Genomic DNA, 22,803 nt, shown 5'->3' with positions numbered 1-22,803 from the left:
CATTTACTACATTATTTCAATTTACACAAGATGGAGTAAAGTACAGCTAATGTCTGTTGGATAAGATCCAAAAAAATGCATGAAGATGAGTTGCATCTGTTAAATTCATACCAGAAGACCAAACGTTGATGCAAGAGAAAGACTACAAAGTTTTCATGAAATTATGAAGCAAATATATGCATGCTACACGTTTACTTGCATTGCATACAACACTTTCCCCTAAACTTAGTATCAAAACAGTTTAATTGCAGCCACGTTGATGATTGTTCAGTGCTCCTACTGAACAGCAATGTTTTGTTATCTGCAAGTCATATCCAAATTAGTATTAACAGGCACAAGTCAAGATGAAAATTGAGAATCCATTTTAAACTTGCACCATATTTTAAGATTTAGTCTGCAGTTGGAGATGAACTTTCCAAGTACACTGGACAGTCAGTTATGAATTCAGAAGAGTATAGGATTACAAAATGGTCACTGTCAGGATAGAAAAAAATAGCAGCTATAGTTATATAATTGCTTCTATACCCTCAGGATTCCCCAAAGTTCTTTACAGTCAATTAAGCACTTTAGAAGAATAGTTACTATTGTAATGTAGAAAACATAGTAACCAATTTGAGTACAGTAAGGTTTACTTGCTCATCGAACGATCGCACTTCCAACAAGGCAACATGAACAAATTATCCTAGATTATATGCTGATATGTAGGAACAGCATTTGAATCCTTAACCTTCTGGCTCAGAGGTGCGCACTGCCCCTCAGCCAATGTGACACTGGTTTCTTTGTTTCTGCGACATAAAAGGATACATATTACAAGTTGGAACTTCAACATGTTGGACCACAACAACACATTAATAAAGGTGCACACATATTTCAATGTGTCTAATTGATCCAAAATGCCTGGTAAATGTGAATCTATTCAATGTGCAGAAATAAAGAAGGTTCTGGCTGTGGAATGGATATGTGACATACCTGCATAAAAGTACAAGCTAAAGTCAGCAGATTCTTCAAAGATATATTATTCATAAATGACAAATGTTGCAAGTATCCTTTTCTGATCGTAACGCTTTGTGCTGACATCTCTGTTCCTGGCCGACAGCATGGACAGGGCTGAAATCAGTTAGCATTTATTGAGACCACATTTAGTTATTGCATAAGTTGACTTGGACATTCATCAGTGCAAGAACAGTTGGGATCCAGTGCCAGAATTCCACACTTTGCCAAATATGCAAAAGCAGCATGAATCAACTTGCCCTCCAACTTTCATTAACACAAATCAGAAATATACTTTGTTGGAAGAAGGATCATGATCTCCCACAGCACAGTTCTGAAATGTACTATATCATCTCTGGCAGGAAATCTGTCCAGGGGTCATTTCAATTTTTCATTTGCAAAAAAAAAAATTATTTGGATGTATCTTCATATTAAATTTGGCAAACTGTAAGAATGCAGCATATTGTGCAAAGAAAGGCACATAAATCGAGTAAGAAATAGGTAACTATTCAATGTAAAGAAATGTGAAGAGTGCACACTGTGAAGAACAACAGTGAAAAGCAACTCGTAGAACAACTTGCATTTGTGTGGCGTAATTGAGAAGTATAAAAATATCCTTAAGGCGAATTACAGAAAGGTTTCAATTACCAGATTGACAGACTGATTGAAAATGAGATATTAGGCTGAATTTTATGAGAAATTAGCTAATCTCTGAGATTTTTTGAAGATGTGACAAAGGTGATGGACAGAGGTACTTCAATGGAAGTTGTTTACATGGACTTCCAGAGGCTTTGTATAAAATCCTACACAAGAGACTGTTAATCAAGGTGGAAGATCACAGAATTGAGAGCAAATTACTGACATCAATAGAAAATGGTTAAATGGCAGGAAATAGGAAGCTGGAATAATGGTAAGTACGCAAATTGGCTGGACTGACTAGTAGTGGTCTTCAGAGATTGGTGTCGGGGCCTCAATTATTCACAATATTCATAAATAATTTGGAAAATGGCATTTAATAAATCAAGTATTCAAATATGCCGAGTGGACAAAATTGGACTGCGTTGTAAGTAGTGTTATGACAGCATTAAATTACAGAAGTATATTGACAGATTAGGTTAATGACCAAAGCTGCGGCAGATAGATTTTAATATAAGCAAGGCTGAGGTCATCCATTTCAGACTGAAAATGATTAGGGTATTTTTTTTTAAAAAGGCACAAAGTTAATTAAGGTGAATGCCCAGTGAAATTTGGGGATTCAAGTACACAGCTCTTGAAAATGCCACAAAAAAAAGTGCAGAAAATAGTCAAGGTGGTTCAAGCTGGCCTTCCTATCTCTGAAGGGCTGCAGTCATACAAAGACCTAATTAGACCCCTGAGAGTACTGTGAGCAGATCTGGGCACCACACCTTAGGAAGATGTTTTGACCTTGGGAGGGAGTTCAACACAGGTTTACAAAGAATACCTGGACTTCAGGAGTTAGGTTATGAGGAGAAATTAGTCACATTAGGCCTTTATTGGCCAGAATTTAAAAGGTGAAGGGGTGATCTAATTGAGGTTTTTGGGATATTAACAGGGAAAAATAATGTCGATAAAACCAAACAGCATAGTCTAAGAGTTAGGGCTAGGCTATGCAGAAGAGATGATAAAAAGCAGTTTTACTGGCACAAAGTAATGGAGGTTTGTAATTCTCTTGTGGTCGATGCTAATTTAAATTTAACTCCAAGATAGACATTTTTACTGAGCGATGGTATTATAGGATATGGACCTAAGGAAAACATATAGAATTAGGCCACAGAGCAGCCATGAATAGAGGAGCAGGCTGAAGGGACTGATTGGCCTACTCCTGACCTCTCTGTTTCGAAGCGTCAGTCAATTCAGAAAGGTTCATGGAGGGTTTCTCTTGGCAATTTCTCATGCTATCTTCCTAAACTTGCCTTATTATCAATGCAATTATGTCCCTATAGCACCCAATCATTGTATTCTCCACTCGCCATAGGTGCAAATTCTTGCCACTGTCAGGACTTCCCAGGATCCATGGTACTATGCCACCTTTAATATCCAGCCACATACTTGGTCAAGCACTGTCAGTCCAGAGCTGCTCGGCACAGTTTGTGTGAGTTGCCACAAACATGTCAGACAAAGGGAAATTAGTCCCCCGATTCAGTGACACCAGAAGGTTGTAATGTACAGGGTAGGAGAAAGGTAGGTCTTCTTCCTTCAAAACTGGCAAAGAAGACTGCACCAACAGATGCTGACAGCCAGCTTGGAGGGTGCTACCCAGATCAGTATTGTTTAGATGGTCTGGAGAAACTCGCAATGCCACAAGAATGTCAATGATGTTCTCCATTCTGCCAGGATAAGCACCACGCTCTTCCCTCTCTCGGCTACCTCACACTCATTCTATATTTGCTACTGAACACAAATCTCAAGGCTCATGGCCCAACACTCATTATTGCATGCAGCATCTTCTTGCATTCACCCCACCCCCATTCCACTCAATCTTCTTAACTTTGACCCTGCAAGGCCTCTGCAATGTATGCATAATCACTCACCACCTAGACCCTCACGTAGCAACACTAACAGCTGCGCTATCCAGTTCAATCTCGCTCTACTCCTCCGTTGGCTCATTCCAGGAGAAAACAACCCACAATGCAGCAGAAAGAGTCACAAATGGTAGTACCTTATGTTTGGCTCCTCACCCTAGATGAGGAAGGGATCGGACTGTGTAAAGCTGTAAGAATGCAGCATATTGTCTGAAGAAGGACGCATTAATTAAGAAATAGACAGCCATTCAATGTAGAGAAATATGAAGCTGTGCACACTGGGAAATACAACAGTGCAAGGTTGTGCCCAAGCCTTTGGAATGACATAGGATTCTGCCCTCAACTTAAAGTACCAGGAACTTGTGACTTCAGTTGACTGAGGACTAGTACCAGTAAATGCTGAAACAAAGCCAACTGCTGTATGTCTGCCGCATATGCTCCTAGCACATGGCATAGATGTGACGTCGTTTAGCATGGTGACGTTCAGCAATAAGTCCATCCCCCTTGAATGATCACTGCTGACAACCATGTTAAGTTGCTGGAGTTGGGGGCAAGACGCGACCTCCATGGTTACGTGAAAATCTAGTCCCATGTGCTGTGCTAAGAACTCGTGGGTTAATGGAAGAGACAAGAGGTTGCTGGTCAGAAAGATTGCTGTTGTAAAGATGCGTGCCAATTTGCTAATCTCTTCTCGCCTTGGTGTCAGTTTCAAGGAGCCTGGATCAGAGGCCAACAGCTGCCTGTCTCTGCATTCTTGCTGTCAATGCAGAAACGATGGTCAAAGGGGCTCCCCCTCCATGTTGAGGAGGTGCAGGTGTGACCAGTTTTGTTTTCAAAGCTTTTAACAGTGCTGAGAAAACACTTGTCTCTCTGCCCCTTACATGTATCTGACAGGTAGTGATGGAGAGCCTCTTATTAGACCTCCAGGGATTGAGATCCTGCTTGTTGGTCTCAATTACACAGCATGCAGACCCCCGTCCATTAATTAACCAGCCCCCCCCCCCGCCATTTCTTGGAAAATTGTGCCCGATAACTGTTCCATATGGTGGAGTGTCAGGCCTTATTTTTGATTGATAGTCCAAAATAAAAATCCTTCCAAAGAACCCAGATGTCCTGTAGAGGGCAACATGCTGAAAAGGATCTCTAATTAATATAAGCGGCTGCCCAAAAGCCCATGAAAAGCCTGTGGTCGCTTATCAGAGCAGTAACAGTGAGCTGTTTGTTTGCTGCTGTATGCAAAACCTAGGCCAGTCTCTATTTACTTAAACCCAAGGAACAATCGTGGTGTTGTTACACCATTGGGCGTATGCCAGTAAATAGTGTGAAAAGACGCAGGGTGGCAAATCTGAAGGAAAATGACAGGAAGATGCAAAAATCATCATGAAAAATGATATAGATATAGTAAACAAAAGGAGCAACTGTGAAATACTTGAACAAATTAGCGTGGAGAAGGGGGAGGTAATAGCAGTTTTAAGGGCTTAATGTTGGATAAGCTTCTAGACCCAGTTGAGATATATCCTAGGCAAGAGAGGAGATTGGAAGGGTTTGACATTAGTTTTCAATTCCTCTCTGGTAGGGAAGCTTTTGGGAAAAAAAATCTGAGAAACAGAATTTCTTACATGGGAGGGACAAGGTTTAATTGACGAAAGTCAACATGGCTTTGTCAGATGGAGATCATGTCTGTCAAATGTGATTAGAGTTTTTTTTGAGAAGGATGAAGAGATGTGTGGATGACAGTAGAATGGTTGATGTTGGTCTACACAGACTTCTGTAAGGAATTGGTTGGGGGGAGGGGGGGCTGCATGTGCGAGTCGACAAAAGAGCCTTAAGGATCCACAGCAAATAGGATCCAAAATTGGCTTAATAATAGGAGGCAGAGAGTAATGATCAAAGATTCTTTCCGTGACTTGAAGCCTGTGTTCAGTGGGGTACTGCTAGATTCAAGTGCTGGGTCCCTTGCATTTGTAAATGTACATTATTGATTTGGACACAGATATAGTAGGTTTCATCAGTGTTCACAGATGACAATAAAATTGGTAGTGTGGTAAACAGCGAGGAAAGCTTTAGACTACAGGAAGATGTAGACAAACTAGTCAAATGGACAGAATAACGGCAGACACAATCTAGGTTCGAGAAAGTGTGTAATGATGTATTTTGGGAGGACTAACAGGACAAGCCAATATGTAGTGAATGGTAGGACACTGGGTAGTACGGAGGATCAGCAGAACCTTGAAGGCTACAGGCCATATACAGGCATTGGTTCATGCAGCACATGGGATATTTGTTTTTATTAGGTGAACCATAGAATACAAGTTAGGAACAAGGGTTTGAGGATTATTTTTAAACTCAGAAGGTGATATGTATCTGGAACTCACTGCCTAAAAGGGTGATAGAGGCAGAACTATCAAAACATTTAAGCAGTATTCAGCCAGAGCATACAAGACTACTGACCAAGTACTGGAAAATGGGATTAGAATAGATGGGTCATTGATGACTTGTATGGTCACAATAGGCTGAAGGGCCTTTTTCTCATGCTGTAAAAAATTCTATGGCAAAAGCTGGGAGGTTATGATGAAACCAGATCGGACATTAGTTAGAGTACTGCATGCAGTTCTGATTGTCACACTAAAAGGATGTAATTGTTCTGCAGAAGAGATTCACCAGGATGTTGCTCAAGCTATAGCATTTCAGTTATCAAGAAAGACTATGTACGTTAAAGCTGCTTTACTTGGAGTAGAGAAGACTGAGAAAGGACATGATTGAGTTCTACAAAATTGTGAAATGTTGGTGGGAATAAACTTTTCCCCCTCTGTAGAAGGATCAGGGAGCAGAGATTTGAGGGGCAGGAGAGTTCAAGAAGGAGAATGTGTTTTATCCAAAGGGTGGTGCCTATCATGAACTAAGTGCCTAAATGAATGGCAAGGAAGGAACCATCACATTTATTCATGTTAAGCTATTTCATTGGAGTTCTTTGAAAGAAATAACTTATACTGTCGATGAAGGAGAACCAGTAGATGCTTTGTATTTATATTCCCAGAAACATTTGAAAAGCTGCCAGATCAACACTTACTGCAGAAAATAAAAGGTCATCATGTAGAGTTATACAGTCATACAGATGTACAGCACGGAAACAGACCCTTCGGTCCAACTCATCCGTGACAACCAGATATCCCAATCCAATCTAGTCCCACCTGCCAGCACCTGGCCCATATCCCTCCAAAACCTTCCTATTCATATACCCATCCAGATGTCTTTTCAATGTTGCAATTGTACTAGCTTCCACCACTTCCTCTGGCAGCTCATTCCATACACGTACCATTCTCTGCGTGAAAAAGTTCTCCCATAGGTCTCTTTTATATCTTTCCCCTCTCACCCTAAACCTATGCCCTCTAGTTCTGGACTCTCTCCCACCTCAGGGAAAAGACCTTGTCTATTTACCTTATCTATGCCCCTCATGATTTTATAAACCTCTAAGGTCACTCCTTAGCCTCTGATGCTCCAGGGAAAACAGCCCTAGCCTATTCAACCTCTCCCTATAGCTCAAATCCTCCAATCCTGGCAACATCCTTGTAAATCTTTTCTGAACTCTTTCAAGTTTCATATTGGCATGGTGGGAAAATTGGCTGGTTAACAGGAAGCAGGGAGTAGGAATAAACAAGCTCTTCAGAGTGTCAGGATGTCACAAGTAGCGTGTCAAGGGGGTTGGTACTGGGGACTTAGCTCCTTAAGATTTATATGAATAAGTTGGATGAAGGGGCCAAAGGTATACAATCTAATTTCACTGATGGCACAAAGATATGTAGGAAAGAAAGTTGTAAAGAGGACATAAGGCTGCAACTGGATATAGATAGGATAAGTGAGTGGGCAAGGATCTAGCAAATGGAATACAATGGTGGAAAAGTATGAAATTGTTCATTTTAGCAGAAAGAATAAAGAAGAAGTGTATTATTGAAATGGTGAGAGAATGCAGAATTCAGAGATGCAGAAAGGTCTGGGTGTCCCACTGCCTGAATTGCAGAAAGTTAGTATGCAATTACAACAAGTAATCAGGAAAGCTATTAGAATGTTATGATTTATTACAAGGATAACTGAATGCTAGCTTCAGTTGCACAGGGCTTTGGTGATATTGCATTTGGAGTCCTGCATACAGAATTTATAGATGCATGCTAATGTATTGGAAGCAGTTCAAGGAGGTTTACTAAACTAACAGCTGGATTGGGTAGACTGCCTGGTGATGAAAGACTACCCAGGGTTCTGTATTCTGTGGCGTTTAGAAGAGTCAGATGTAATTTATTGAAACATATAAAATGCCGAAGGACTTGACAAAGTGGATGTGGAAAGCACTTTGTGAAGAATTTAGAATGAGGGATCATGTTTTATAAAACAAAGGGACGTTCATAAAAAACAGAAATGAGGAAACATCTTTTCTCTGAAAGGTGGTGGATCTTTGGAATTCCCTTCTTGATGCAGCATCTTTAAATAATATTAAGGCAGAGATAGATAGATTATTGATTACTAAGGGGGATATTATTAGGGATATCTGGAATGTAGAGTTTAGGACAAAAGTTAAATCATTCATGATCTTACTGAAATGCAGACCAGGCTTGAAGGGCTGTGTGGCCTACTCTTGTTCATAAGTATATAAGTGAGCACTTGAAATGTCATAGCACAAAATGTTATGCCATTACTGTAATCCTATTTCCCAGTACAAGTGATGCTTGATGATAGGCATGGATTCAATGGGTCAAAGGGTCTCTTTCTGTATTACTCTATGACTCTCATTACTAAAAAGAGTAAAAAAAATTGTGGTAATATTGTGAAATTCACAACTTTAACTGAAACTGGAATGGATGTTAAAATTGGAGTTAGGTTCCCTAGCATCTTATTTGTCAGAAAGAAGACACAATAATTGAAACATTAACCCTGTAAATTGGAATACCTGACACAGCTAAATTCCTACACTGGCAAATGAAATAACTATCAGTTTTAAAATAAAAGAAAAATGTAACCTGCTAATTACAGTACCCCCTGCTCATCAGGACTCCTGTTAGCCACACACTCCCCTGGGTCACTCTAGATCCATTCCTTCGCTGATCCTCCTGCCTGTGGCATCACCCATGCCCCCTTCCCCCTCCCCCTCACAGGGCAAAACCTGCAGCCTCATACCCTCCCTGTCCCACTGAGCATGACCTGAAGCACTACTTCAAGCTCTGTACCAGATAATCTTTGCTCTAGCCACTTCACAGCTGCTGCATCTTTCTGATTGGCTGCATGCCTCTTCTGATTGGTCACCACTATATCCAGGATTTGTCAGATACAGGAGTTGCTCATCTTGGCTGACTGCTGGGCCAATGGTTTGTGGAACACCTCCACGTATGTCTCTTTATTGCAGACTCTCCAACAATGTTCCCCACACTGCTCTCGGAGGGCTGAGCAGCCATTGCTTTTTACCCATCAATCCTGATCAAATTTAGCAGCTCCCAACTGCCTTGTAAGAGAGATTGAGGGAAGGGAGGAAAAAGGTACGGCCCACATGCTGCTAATCAGCAGGAATGGGTGGGAAGCCAAGATGTGCAGCCAACTAGCCAAGAAGAGGATTGTGGAGGTAGTGACAGCAATTCAAAAAGTATGCTATCAAGCAGCGTCAATTGGTTGCCAACATTCTGGAGCCTGGTCTCAGTCGGAGGTGCCCTGGGCTCCGCTCTCATAGTCAAGCATGGGAAAGGCCATACTTGGAAGGTCAAGAACAGGGAGAGGCTGCACCTTAGAAGGCTGGGCATGGGGACTGGCCGACAAAATGGCACCAAGTAAGTAACATTAGAATGAATCTTGCAAAGCATAATGCAGTTACAGGCTCCATTAAACAGGGCCATGTTAAACCAGGAATTACTGGTACAATAAATAATATAGTATGTTTCATCATTCATTTCACAACTGTTGCTGAAGTGTTTGCCACATAGCAAAGCAAAAAGCAGCATAGTTTTAAAAAGCACATTAGTGCAAATTAACTAACTTATTTTCAGTTAATGCATCAATAGAGCCAATTTACTTACCATTTGTAAACTAGAACATCAAATAATAGCAAACACAGCTTAATCAGGGCTTTGTATTTGTTAACAGTAACTTGCTTGTCTCAATACGTACTTGATTAATTGAATCCATCAATTTAATATTGGGTTGAGAAGTAATTTTACCAATAGGGACTGCAAATATCCCAGTACTACTCATCCTTTCTATCACTTATAACACGATTAGGCTTTAATAAAAACAGTCAATAATTGATCAAGGGAAAAAAAAAAGTGAGAACCTTTCAGAAGTTGGCCCTAAAAGACACACTGCAAAGTACCAACATTAGTCTTAAGATTTTTACTTATTAGTTTAGAAGAATAATTAATCAGTCTAAACTAAACAGATTAAAATCTGTTCTAAAATGTTCACAGAATCCCTCGTGTAGAAACAAGCCATTTGGCCCAACAAGTCCACACCAACTTCCCCGAAGAATAACCCACCCAGACCCATTCCCCTATCCGATTAGTCTACATTTACCCCTAACTAATGTAGCTAACCTACATATCCCTGAACACTATGGGCAGTTTAGCATGGCCCGTTCACCTAACCTGCACAACTTTGAATCGTGGGAGGAAACCTGAGCACCCAAAGGAAACCCACGCAAATAGGGGGTGAATGTGCAGACTTCACAAACACACTTGCCAGAGGCTGGAAAACGTTTAAAAAGAGCATTTTCAACAAACGCACTAAAGTGCTTGCTGGTTAGTATTTTATGGCATATATTTAATGGTCTTCATTTAAACTTGGAGAAAGGAATGAATGATAACAGGCAGTTTTCCATTATTCGGGGAAAGGAAAGACCGGGGTCTAAGGGATAGTTTTGTGCTTGCTCCACATCTGATGCACAAACTGTACTGCATGTCAACATAAGAAAGTTAGTGAGCACCAACAATACAATGAACCAAACCACTGGCCTTTAACATCAGCAATTATGTAAATCCTCCCATATAAAATGGGATAGGAAGTCTCTTCTCCCGAATGGTTTTGCAGATTCAATGTATAATGATTTTGAGCAATCTCAAAATCAGTTTGAAATCACCACACTGAAAAGAAAACTGAATGTAGTTGTGCCTATGTAACAATTATTGATTTTAATTGTTGTGTCATGCTTTCTTCTGATTGATACTCTTACTCAGAGAGACAACAGTCGGATCAGCATTGGAAATAAAAAGGGCTAATGTTTGAAACCAGCATATGTAAAACCAAGTGGCTGCCAACTTAAATGCAGAAATACGAGACCAGAGACAAACTTCAAACTGATTCAAAAGTTCAAAACATAACACAAAATGCAGTAAAATTCACACACACACACAAAGTGGAGCCCTCCCACAGCAGCAATATGTGAGGGCCCACATTAAAAAGGAGTAAAGAGACCTCATCTCATCCCAAGGTCCGCTTTCATGAAGCTACAGCAGTAACATAATTAGTCCAATCAGGAAGCATGCATTTTTGAATTCCTCCAGGCTAGTGTCATTTAAATTTTAAAAGGGCTTCAACTGAACCATCATATGGGGCCCAGTTCTTCTGAGTGAGCGCACAAACTCAATTTTAACTAGAGATCGTTTCAGCTTCTGGTGAAAGAAACCAATGGTTGAAACTGGTTTAGTATCTTTATTAGGAATGGGGCTGGATTTGACATGTGGGTTATCTGTTGCACACTGTGCCAGCAGGAAATCTTCTTTTCGAATTGGCTCCTTCGTTTGGACATCAAGTCTCTAACCAGAAAGTAAATGATATGGAATAGCAGGGCACAAAAAAAATTGTAAATAAAAATTGGAATATAGTCAAATTAAATCATAAAAAACAGTCACAATTAGAATATTTTCATCTGTAGTGCCAGAAACTTAGGAATGCAGGACTGATGTTAATCCATCTGCAATGTTCACAAGAACCACAAACTAAAACAAGTAAATTGTAAACAATGCACAATTTGTTTTTCTAGTTAATTCTCACATTTACTGAACAATTAAAGAACCTCTCTGCCTTTTATGTGAAATGTAATCATATGGCAGAACAGACTTAAAAGCAGTAAAACACAATTGAAATTTCAACTAACAAATTACTACAGTCTTATACATTAGGACGGTTAACGTTTCCTCCTTATCAAACAGTTGGTCCGAACTGCTTTTTAGAGATGACATATTGGACACAGATATATTAAATTAGAAATACATACCAGGCACAAAAGCAAATAAATGCACTAAGTTTCAAAGATTTGAATTTTGCAACATGCTTTCCTGCTAAATATAAAAGGAGTTGAAATTTGCTTGAAAGGTTGAAGTATTAAGTGCTTAGCTTTTATATGATGTTTCATTATATGTAATGCTAATGACCACAGTCCTCAATTCAAGATAATTGAAAATGTAATTACCATTTCTTATGTCCAAGCAAGAAACATGTAACCCTTCACGGCACTCATCCAACTCACTACTCCCTGGTTGGCAAAGACTCCTGACACAAACAGCACCAGTAATCAAAAAATAACCAAAATAAAGCCGATTTCTCTTGCATACAATACAACTGAGTCAAAATTAATAACTGATAATACTATGTCATGCCACAAACCTCAAGGTATAATCAGAAAGATAATGTTCATTACTTGATATATCTTCGTGTTGACTCAACTTGCATTAATCTGGTGTCTCTCAATCTCAGCGAATCCAAAAGCATTTCACAGTCAGTGAAGTAATAGTGAAGTGTAGCAACTGTTCTAACTTTTGGAAATATGGCATCTCACAAACAAAATATAGTGATAGAGAGCAGATAATCTGATCTTAGTTACAATGGTTATATATTGGCTAAGACATCAGGAAGAAAACCCTGGATCCATTATATCCAGAGATGGGTCCAACAATTCATCCAATGTCAAGGTTTACGTATTTATCATGATTTGTTTTTAACATTTTAGTTCATATATACAGCTGATCTGATATGCAAAATGTGAACTGATTTAAACTATTTGATATCAATATGGTCTCATAATTTATAAGGCAACCCACAACATAAATTTACCATATTGCACTAATTCTCCTGCCAGTGGAGATGCTACTATTGATAGGATAGTACAATCACCACACAAGTTCATGCAAGTCTCTTAGAACAATAGAAATGATAATTGAAATGCATACATTTTGTGAAAAGTACATAATTATAGCTGAAGACCTGGCCCTTTAAAAACACCTCACTGGAACACTAAATTTCAGTTTGGCTCATGGGCTAAATTCTGAACTTGGTGACTTGGGCTGTGATGTGTGCAGCTGATATATTGGGAAAATCATGTTGACATCAACTTATGTAGACAGGAGTTCTAAAAAGAGGGTGGGGCTTCAAATTCAAATTAGTGGATATGGTAATACCTTCACATTTGTTTGATTTGACTTTACAGCTGTTTATATTGAGATGTCTGATGGTGAAGTACGAAACCAGACTCCAATCTTTTGCTTTAAAATTTGATTTAGTGCCCTAGTGTTCAAATCCCACAATGGAAGCTGGTGGAACTTAAATTACTAATTTTGCAATGTACACCAGTTTCAGTAATGACAACTATCATCGACTGCGTCAAACAAAAAAGGAATCTAGCTCACTGATACCTCACAGAACATGTCTTTATTTGGTCGTCTTCATGATGCTCCAGCCCTCTGGGAAATGCAGTTGAGACTAAACACCCTTCTGCAACATGGAGAAAGTGAGCACTGCAGATCAGAGTCAAAGAGCGTGGTGCTGGAAAACCACAGCCAGTCAGGCAGCATTCGAGAAGCAGGAGAATCAACGGTTCAAGCACAAGCTCTTCATTGGGAATCCTGATGAAGAGCTTATGCTCAAAATATTGATTCTCCTGCTCTTCAGATACTGCCTGACCGGCTGTGCTTTTCCACACTGCCTTCTGAAATAGCCTAGTCACTTGGTTCAAGGGCAATTAGGATTGGACAACAAATGCTAGCTTTGTCAGCAACACCCACATCGCATGAAACATAGCAAACCTTTTATTAACTGACACCTATGGGACCAGGAGTGTGCTGGTTGATCAAATATTCCAGATGATCAAGTGATCCACATAAATAATAGAAACACTAAGTCATATGAGTGTAATGCAGAAGGTATACACATCACTTTTATTTCATTTACAGCACAGATCACTTAAATAATAATACAATTTTGCCTTAGATAAAACCTACCAGCAGACAGCCTTCTCATTCACACCCTCAGCTGATTACTCGGACATTGCAGTAGATGGTAAGAAAAGGACTTAAAATTGAATCACCTGTTGATATTTTGTGTGGTCATTCAATTGAACAAGTATATTTACAGAAAGGTAAATAGATTTTTAAATCTATAATATTTGGACAGAATAATAGTAGTCTTTACGGTATTTGAGGTGCATAACGTTTGCCAGTTTATCGAGAGTGCCGGTTCATAGAATGCCAGTTAAAATAAAGTTTGCTATAATAAAACAAGTTACTTAATGAATATCCTTTAATGTACCTCTCCTGAGCATAACTGACATGCCATTATGCATTTTTTAAAAAAAATCAAAACTTTATAAACACTGACAATATTTTTGAACAAAAAAAAGTGAAAGAAAATGAGAAAAATAATTGTCCACATTCTGCACACCACATATTACAAGATGTCCATCTTCTCAGACGTCCAGTAGTCTCTTCGAGAGAGTATTTTAGTTTATAAAGCAAGCTGACAACAGACAACTTGATTCAACCCATTTCATCCTGAAGATTTCTGTTCTTTTAAGAGTCTCTTTTATGCTAGCAAGGTCAAAACGTAATCTTTCTGCACATTTTACATTGAAAAACACAGTTTTCCCACTGGATGCAATTCTCCATTTACCATTCAACAGACAAAATATTCTGTGACGGCCTGTTACATAGAGACTCTCTCATAAAATATTTGATAAGGAAAACTCCACATCTATTTCTTCTAGAAGAGCTAGTATTGCAGCAGCTTGAGTAGTTTTAACCACATTTTTATTTTCTGAGCTTCCCAGACTAAGGAACAACATTTTCCATATTCATTCACCATGAATATTATAAAACCAAGTTCAATGAAATCCCAGTGATGGCAAATCATATTCTTAACTTTATACACAGATTTTTTTTTCCAATATAATACTTCTAGAACTGCATTTAAAAAAAATAAAAGTCAATACTACACTAGTTGGGTGACTTCCCACAATTTTTGCATTCTCAAGTATCTCAAGTCATTGGAAGATTTATACTATAATTGAATACCATTGTATGTTCATTCAAGGGAGCCACTTCAACTGAAGATGAAACCACCTTCTACTGGTTGTGAACTTAGCCAAAAACTCAATATCTATGGACCTCTGGACTGACTCAGAGCATGGCATTTATGCAAAGGCAGCTGCAGAAGCTAGTTAATTATGAAAGGAGTATGAATGGCTAAAGGTCACGTCCCTTGCTCAGCATTGGCTCTGAACTTCATGCCATTCAGTGGAGACAACAGAAGCATTAATCATGTGGACGTCTGATGAAAACTTCTTCATATATCTCAAGAATCAGGGAGAATCCCTTTGGTCTGCAAACAACACAGGAAGCAGCAGCAGCAGCAGATACCAACACCCAAGCCCTTTAATACAAAGGACAGCAATATCAGGGTCTCCCAGCTCCTCCTTTCCAAGTGCACCATTACAGTAACATCACCTTTATTGGCTTACTCCCTTACTAACAAATGCAAACATCCAAGATATAATTGATAGTTTTTCCAACCAACTAGTTCAGAGAGATTACACACGCTGGTGCAGTGTGGGACCTGAACCCAGGCCTTCTGGCTCAGATAGGAGCTCCCACCCAGCTGTACTCACATTACTTGATCAACGCCCTTCACCTGTATATCCTTAATACAACAACTAACATGATAGACTGATTAGACGTTACCATTAAAAAAGTAGTAAACAGAACAAAATATATATATATATATATATATATATATGGCTTGTCTAATAAGTTTAAAAGTGATACTTTTACAAACAATGTCTATACCGATAGAAGTCCCTCCAATGTGGAAACAGGCCCTTCAGCCCAACAATTCCACACCAACTCTCTGAAGAGTAACCCACGCAGACCCACTCCCCCAGCCCACCATCCTATATTTACCCCTGACTAATGCACCTAACCCACATATCCCTGAACACAATGGGAAATTTAGCACTATGGCCAATTCACCTAACTTGCACATCTTTGGGTTGTAGGAGGAAACTGGAGCACCCGGAGGAAACCCATGCAAACTCCACACAGACAATGGAGGCTGGAATTGAACCCGGGTCCCTGGCACTGTGAGGCAGCAATGCTAACCACTGAACCACTGTGCCACTCTGATAAATTAATAGTTGCCTGAAATAGTTGATTATGAAGCAGCAAAGGTGGTACAATTGTTGAAGATCATTGCATAAACTGGTTGGTTCGGAATCAACACCCCATTTTGTTGCCCATTTCTTTCTTTCATTTAATTATTGCTACTCCAGGACATCATCATCATCCAACAACCAACTACTTTCAGTTTCAATGATTTTTCTCTTTGTCAAATGATCGAAGGTGGATTTGATTACTGATCGATCACCTTCATTTAAAATTCAGAGAAAGAAAAGACCACACTCAATGTTATAAGATCTCAATAATATCCAGTCTGAGGCTGATAAGGGGGAAGTAATATTCATATTAATTGACTACTGACTATTTTCAGGTCCAACAACCTTACCTTAAACTTGACCTTGACATCTTGGAAGTCACTATTGGCCAAAAACTCAAAGTTGACACCAGTCACTAGCTCAGTGGCTGGAGGCAGTGTATGGCTCGTTTTGCAAATCCTCAAAGTATTGCAATCAGCTACAAAATGCAAGTCAGGATTGAGATGGGACTATCACTACTAGTAGAAGTTGCTACAGCTCCAAGAATATTCAAGGTACTCAATAACACCCAAATCAAGGCAACCCAGCCACCACTGCTGTTGTCCCACGGATACAATTTATAATGTTAACCAGCGTTCCAACCCTTTAACATTTCTTCAGCAGAAACCTGCAACTTCCACTATGCAGAAGCACAACCACAACACGTAAATGAGAACAACACTGCCTCCAAGTTTCTCTCAAAACACATACTACACTAACTTGGACATAGGTTGTAATTCCCCCACTGGCACAAGCATGCCTTCTAGAACTCTTTCCCTACCAAACCTGTGCGAACACCTTTACTATACAGACCCCAGAGGTTTAAAAAACAAAAAAGGTCCCCACCACTCTCTCAGGTCAACTTGCCAGTTTATGCAATGATCTTCAACAATTGTACCACCTTTGCTGCTTCATAATCAACTATTTCAGGCAACTATTAATTTATCAGAGTGGCACAGTGGTTCAGTGGTTAGCATTGCTGCCTCACAGTGCCAGGGACCCGGGTTCAATTCCAGCCTCCATTGTCTGTGTGGAGTTTGCATGGGTTTCCTCCGGGTGCTCCAGTTTCCTCCTACAACCCAAAGATGTGCAAGTTAGGTGAATTGGCCATAGTGCTAAATTTCCCAATTCTCACAGCCTTGCCAGTGACATCTATTTCAAGAAGTAATATAAAAAAGTAATAAGAGTGTATATGAAGTAAATGAGGATAAAAGGGGTTTGTTGGGTTTAGGAATAGTACTTCACTGAAAGAATGAAGGGGAGTAATGTCTGGAGAGAAAAAGTGGTGTGTAAAGAATGGGAAGCTGTTTAATGATCTGAGGAGTATTTTAACACTTGTCAGGAACAATTGCTTTGGACATCTCTATAGTTAAAACTGTCTACAAATGTTAACATTAATTTTCCAAACTATACCCAAACTCAAATTACGAACTTCTCAGTTCAAACGACACTTGAACAGTAATGCGCCTTACAGGAGGACACCAAAATTGGAAGTGTAGTGGACAGCATAGAAGGTTACCTCAGATTACAACAGAATCTTGATCAGATGGGTCAATGGGCTGAGAAGTGGCAGATGGATTTTAATTCAGATAAATGAGAGGTACTGCATTTTGGAAAAGCAAATCTTAGCAGGATTTATACACTTAATGGTAAGCTCCTAGGGAGTGTTGCTGAACAAAGAGACCTTGGACTGCAGATCCATATTTCCTTGAAAGTAGAGTCGCAGGTAGATAGGATAGTGAAGAAGGTGTTTGTTATGTTGTCCTTTATTGGTGAGAGTATTGAGTACAGGAGTTGGGAGGTCATGTTGCGGCTGTACAGGACATTGGTTAGGCCACTGTTGGAATACTGCGTGCAATTCTGGTCTCCTTCCTATCGGAAAGATGCTGTGAAACTTGAAAGGGTTCAGAAAAGTTTCACAAGGATGTTGCCAGGGTTGGAGGATTTGAGCTATAAGGAGAGGTTAAATAGGCTAGGACTGTTTTCCCTGGAGCGTCGGAGGCTGAGGGGTGACCTTATGAAAGGTTTAGAAAATCACAAGGGGCATGGAAAGGATAAATAGCCAAAGTCTTTTCCCTGGGTTGGGGGAATCCAGAACTAGAGGGCATAGGTTTAGGGTGAAGGGAGAAAGATATAAAAGAGACCTAAGGGACAACTTTTTCATTCAGAGGGTGGTATGCGTATGAAATGAGCTGCCAGAGGAAGTGATGAAGGCTAGTACGATTGCAACATTTAAAAGGCATCTTGATGAATATATGAATAGGACAGGTTTGGAGGGATATGGGTCGGGTGCTGGCAGGTGGGACTAGATTGGGTTGGATTGGCATGGATGAGTTGGACCGAAGGGTCTTTCCGTGCTGTACATCCCTATGACAATGCCTCTATGACGCTATACACTTCAGATGCTGCAGTACTCGTGTTAAAGCAGGATGAATACAGAGCCAAAGCCCAACAAGTAGATTTCCCAGGAGAAAGCAGTCTCTATTTGCATTATTTATTTTGGAGATATTCAATCTTTAAATCCAATATAGATTACAAAATTTTAATGCATGTTTAGGAGCAAATAAAGCATTGCAATAACCCCAAAAACTGAAGTGTAAATACACCATAAATATCAACTATTCAGATAAAAACCACATAACACCAGGCTATAGTTTAAAAGGTGTAATTGGAAGCACTAGCTTTCAGAGCGCTGCTCCTTCATCAGGTGGTCACTTGTTGGACTATAGCCTGGTGTTGTGTGATTTTTAAACTTTGTACACCCCAGTCCAACACCGGCATCTCCAAATCATTCCTGTATTCAGTGTACGTTTTAATGATGTGAAGAAATGATCTAGTTTTGAGTGGCAGTTTAAAGATTTATTGGGGCGAGGTATAATTTGAGTTATATCAATGATTTTGCAATACCGGAAGCTCATGCTTAAAAGCAGAATTAAAATCCAAGTTATGTGCAATTTTAAGTTAATAAGGCATATAACACAGAAAAACACAAGAAAACTTCAAAGTTAAACAAAACACTCGCACTACTGATCAATGTTTTCCCTTCTTTTACATGTTATTTGTCCCATGTGCAACAAGACTACTTATATTACAATGTATTAATGAAGCACCCTAAATGGACACATGAAGACTTCAGTTGCAACATATCTCCGGAGAAAATGTTTCAAATGATAAACTCAAAGCTAAGATGCACTGACAAATTAAATAAATCATTAAAATAGGAACCAGAAAACATTAGACATTCAATAGATGATAAGAATAGTATGAAACGATGGAACTTAGTCAAGAATATGGAGGTTTCAAAAGGTAAGTATGAATCCTTCTTGTTTTTTCAAAGCAAAATTTAGTAAAATTTCAGATGTTCCATACACTATATCAATACTACACGTACGTACATATATATACACATAATATATATATACACACACACACACACACACACACACTACAAACTTAAGAACTTCCTTAAATTGTTTTGGATTTTATTTAATTGAACGTATAATTGATGTCCAGTGATGTTGCTCTATTCATCCTCCGTCTGGAGCATGGCTTTGGCAATAACATGCCGAGAAGAAAGAGGTGTTAGGTTTTAAGTTCCGGTATATAATTCAGGTACCACACCTACAAATTAAATTCCTGAAGAGAAATATTCTAAGCTAACTTTAAGACTAACTGAAGAGAAATACTTCTTAAAACTTCAACTCTTTTTCCTTGTGAAATAGCAAGGTTATCAATGCAGAAGAAGGATAAAAAAATCCAGAAACCACTGGATTTCCTTCCTTAAAAAGTGAATTCTGAAGGTGACTGGATGATATTGCTGAAACACTTGAAACCTTTCAATACAATATAAAAGCACTGAGTGTTTGTGGAATTTGATTGGAACTGACTCCACTATTTCTACTGACTGGCAGTTAGCAGTAAAATGAAAGCTTTGACTGGCAACTGCACAGAGTTATGAGGAATGATAGTGATGCCCCTGACCACTGTGATAAGCTTAGCTACACAGTCAGCTTATTCTGCCAAAATGCATGTCACCCCCTATTCTCCTATCACTTGGCTGTCAACCCTTTGAATAGCTTGACATACCTGACCAATGGATGCTCTAGTGCAATTAGGGTGGAATGGCATGAACAGCCAGAATCCAATAGTTATGCAGAAGTACTTTTTTTGCATTTTTAGCTGCATCTCCAATCACCAGCAGGAGTTGGCCAGATGGTGAATCCTGTGCCAGATGTAAATCCCCAACAGTATTAAGGCCTGGGCACCAACCTCTTTTCTTTAGGCATTCTGATGATCTCTAAACCCAGATACATGTCTTCACTCTATTCTAAAGTTGTGAAGGTCTTGAAGTTTCTTCAAATCTCAGTGTGGAAGAGAAAAAAGAATATTCTTCGTCAAGTGTATTTGGATTGTGAAGTGCATGAGTTTTCTTTGAATAATGAACAAGATTTGAAGTATAGCAGAATATTAGGTGTACTGGGCATTAGACCTATTAATTAACCAGACTTTACCAAATTTAACATACAATTGCAAGTAAACAAAATAATTTTAAAATATAATCATAAATATTGCTAATTTAAAAGACAATTGCATACAAATCACTTACCACAATTGGAATTCTTAAGTAGAACAAGCTGCTTCTACAACCACAATAATTTAAAACAGGCACATAACCAATCCACTCTGCTATTATAAAATGAGTTTTCACTATTTTCTTTTAAAAAAATTTGAATGACTAATCACTGGGCTTTCCGACCACCGCACTTTTGTAGATGCTATTGCTTTAGCTCAAAGAAATTAAAATAATTTCTTCACTGAACCAAGTAACCATAAGTATGTCTTCTTCAGTGTTGTCACTATTTTTCTGGTAGTCACCTTCATCTGCACAGGTCAACTGCTTCATCTCATAGGTCAATATCTTCAGCATTCAAGTTGGTGGCAATGACCATTAGAAATACTGGCAGTGCAGTCACAGTAATTGTAGCTAACATAAAATGCCGGTGACAGATCATGATTGACTGAAGTACCCTTACAACCAGAAAATCCAAATAATGAATTTTTTTTAAAAAGTGACAGATCAATGTTATACTAATGTCAGACCACAATAAATGCCACTGGAACCTTAACAGTGATACAAGGCAAGTACACCGTGACAAAAATTTATAAAACTGGAGAGTCAAGTGATTTTTACATTTCAGCAGTTGCTAAGTACAATGGTGTATGTACTTGAGTAGACACTCGAACTGATAAGTTGTGAACTACAAACGGGTCGACACTCCAGAGTATGAAAGGTGGGCGTTCCCATTCCGGGTGGGGAAAAATACACGTTGAGGGGGGCGGAAGATAGGAACATTTGTTCAATACGTTCAGAACATGTTCCGTGCCGTGGTTAGTTCCATTTGAGGATGTAATCTGACCTCATCCGTTCCTAGATATCCGAAAAGTAGCTCGGAACGCTTGCAAAAAAAGAGAAAGCCTACCTCTGAGGAACGTCGATGTTTGCCGAAGGAAGGAGGCGTTTCTGTTCTGACACCGAGCCAAGGGGGAGGGTCGTGTGCTCCTTCTCCACCTCGCGAGTTCTGTTACATTTGTTTTCCAGATACCGGTCTTCGGGTTTTTTGGCTGTCAGGCCGCGTGGCTCTGGGGATCTTAAAGGAACATCATTCTTTTCTCGTTCTTGCAAAGCCCCCACCGATTCACTGCCTTTGCAGTTCAGAAGCATCTGCAATTTTATAAAACCCAGAGCTTAATGACTTTTTTTTGTTTTCCTCCGCCGCGGCAAAGGAAACGTTTTTCTAAAAAAAACCTTTATTTTCCAAAAGTAAAAATCAGGCAAATGAACCCAAAACGTTCGGTTAGTTTTCCTATTGCAGACCTGCCTGTTGCCAAGTCAAACTGGACAAAACCCAATGTCCAGATATTGAAATGACAAGTCCACAAGTGGCAAAGTTGTTTGGACAGTTCACTCCAAGGAATATGCTCTATCTAGATTGACACGTTTACTTTCAAAAACGGGACCGACACTAATAATACACCAGTGTAACAGGGGTTTGGTCTCGCTGGAGGTGGGCATTTAATTTATCGGTTTCCTTGCTCTACTCTCTTTAAACTTTGGACGTGCACTTCAGGCGCCATCTTAGTTTCAATATGTATTCCAAATATAAAAAAGTAATATGTCTGATTGCAAAAAAAACATAAATAAAATCATGCATCGACTTTGCAATCGGTGGAAACAATTTAACCTTTTGTGCAATGAAATGAACAGATGTTTAAATACCTTTTGATTATATCCGGATTTTCCTTTTCCAGATACTTTGACATCGATGCAGATTATTTCTTCTTCTGCATACTCTCTGAGAGAGCCATCGTCTAACATGATTGTGTATAAATTATTGCCCGCAGGGTCGTTCTTACAAGCCTGAATCACTCCAGAAACTCTGACTTCGCCGGATGAACTTGGCGCGCAAACCTTTGTCCCTACAACTTTATATTTTTTTGCAAGGCGTTTGGAGCTCATGGTCTTGCTTTTTGAGGGGAGGGGGGGAAAAAGAGTGACGAGGTGAACTACAAACTAGGCGCCTATAATTTTTTTTCTCCCTCACGGAAGAGGCTAATGCAATTTTACATTCGTGTGAGATTCTGATGTTTGCAGACAGAGAGCGGGAGGGAGGAAGAAGCCACCCCTCCACTCTGCGAGCCGGCGTTCCTGCTGATTACAATTGTTTTGCTTCTCTCCCTCTCTCCGCCCGGGCTGAGCCGGGCCCCGCCCCCCTCAGAGCTAGG

The 22,803-nt window shown here is 39.5% G+C and overlaps 1 protein-coding gene across 4 annotated transcripts in view; it reads right to left on the bottom strand.

The window, feature by feature from the left end:
• Positions 1–22,803, bottom strand: part of LOC132822948 (zinc finger protein 704-like) — a 119,858-nt gene that overhangs the window by 96,367 nt on the left and 688 nt on the right. For 2 of the 4 annotated variants that reach the window (XM_060836385.1, XM_060836383.1), the window contains exon 2: positions 21,501–21,742. In XM_060836385.1, coding sequence (XP_060692368.1) covers positions 21,501–21,742 — 242 coding nt within the window. Of the gene's footprint in view, positions 1–21,500; positions 21,743–22,297; positions 22,780–22,803 lie in introns of those variants that run through there. The other 2 variants (XM_060836382.1, XM_060836381.1) reach the window with 2 other exon arrangements.

This window comes from Hemiscyllium ocellatum, chromosome 15, assembly GCF_020745735.1.
Source record: "Hemiscyllium ocellatum isolate sHemOce1 chromosome 15, sHemOce1.pat.X.cur, whole genome shotgun sequence".
Lineage (NCBI taxonomy): Eukaryota > Metazoa > Chordata > Chondrichthyes > Orectolobiformes > Hemiscylliidae > Hemiscyllium > Hemiscyllium ocellatum.
This window is presented reverse-complemented; position numbering and strand designations above follow the sequence as displayed.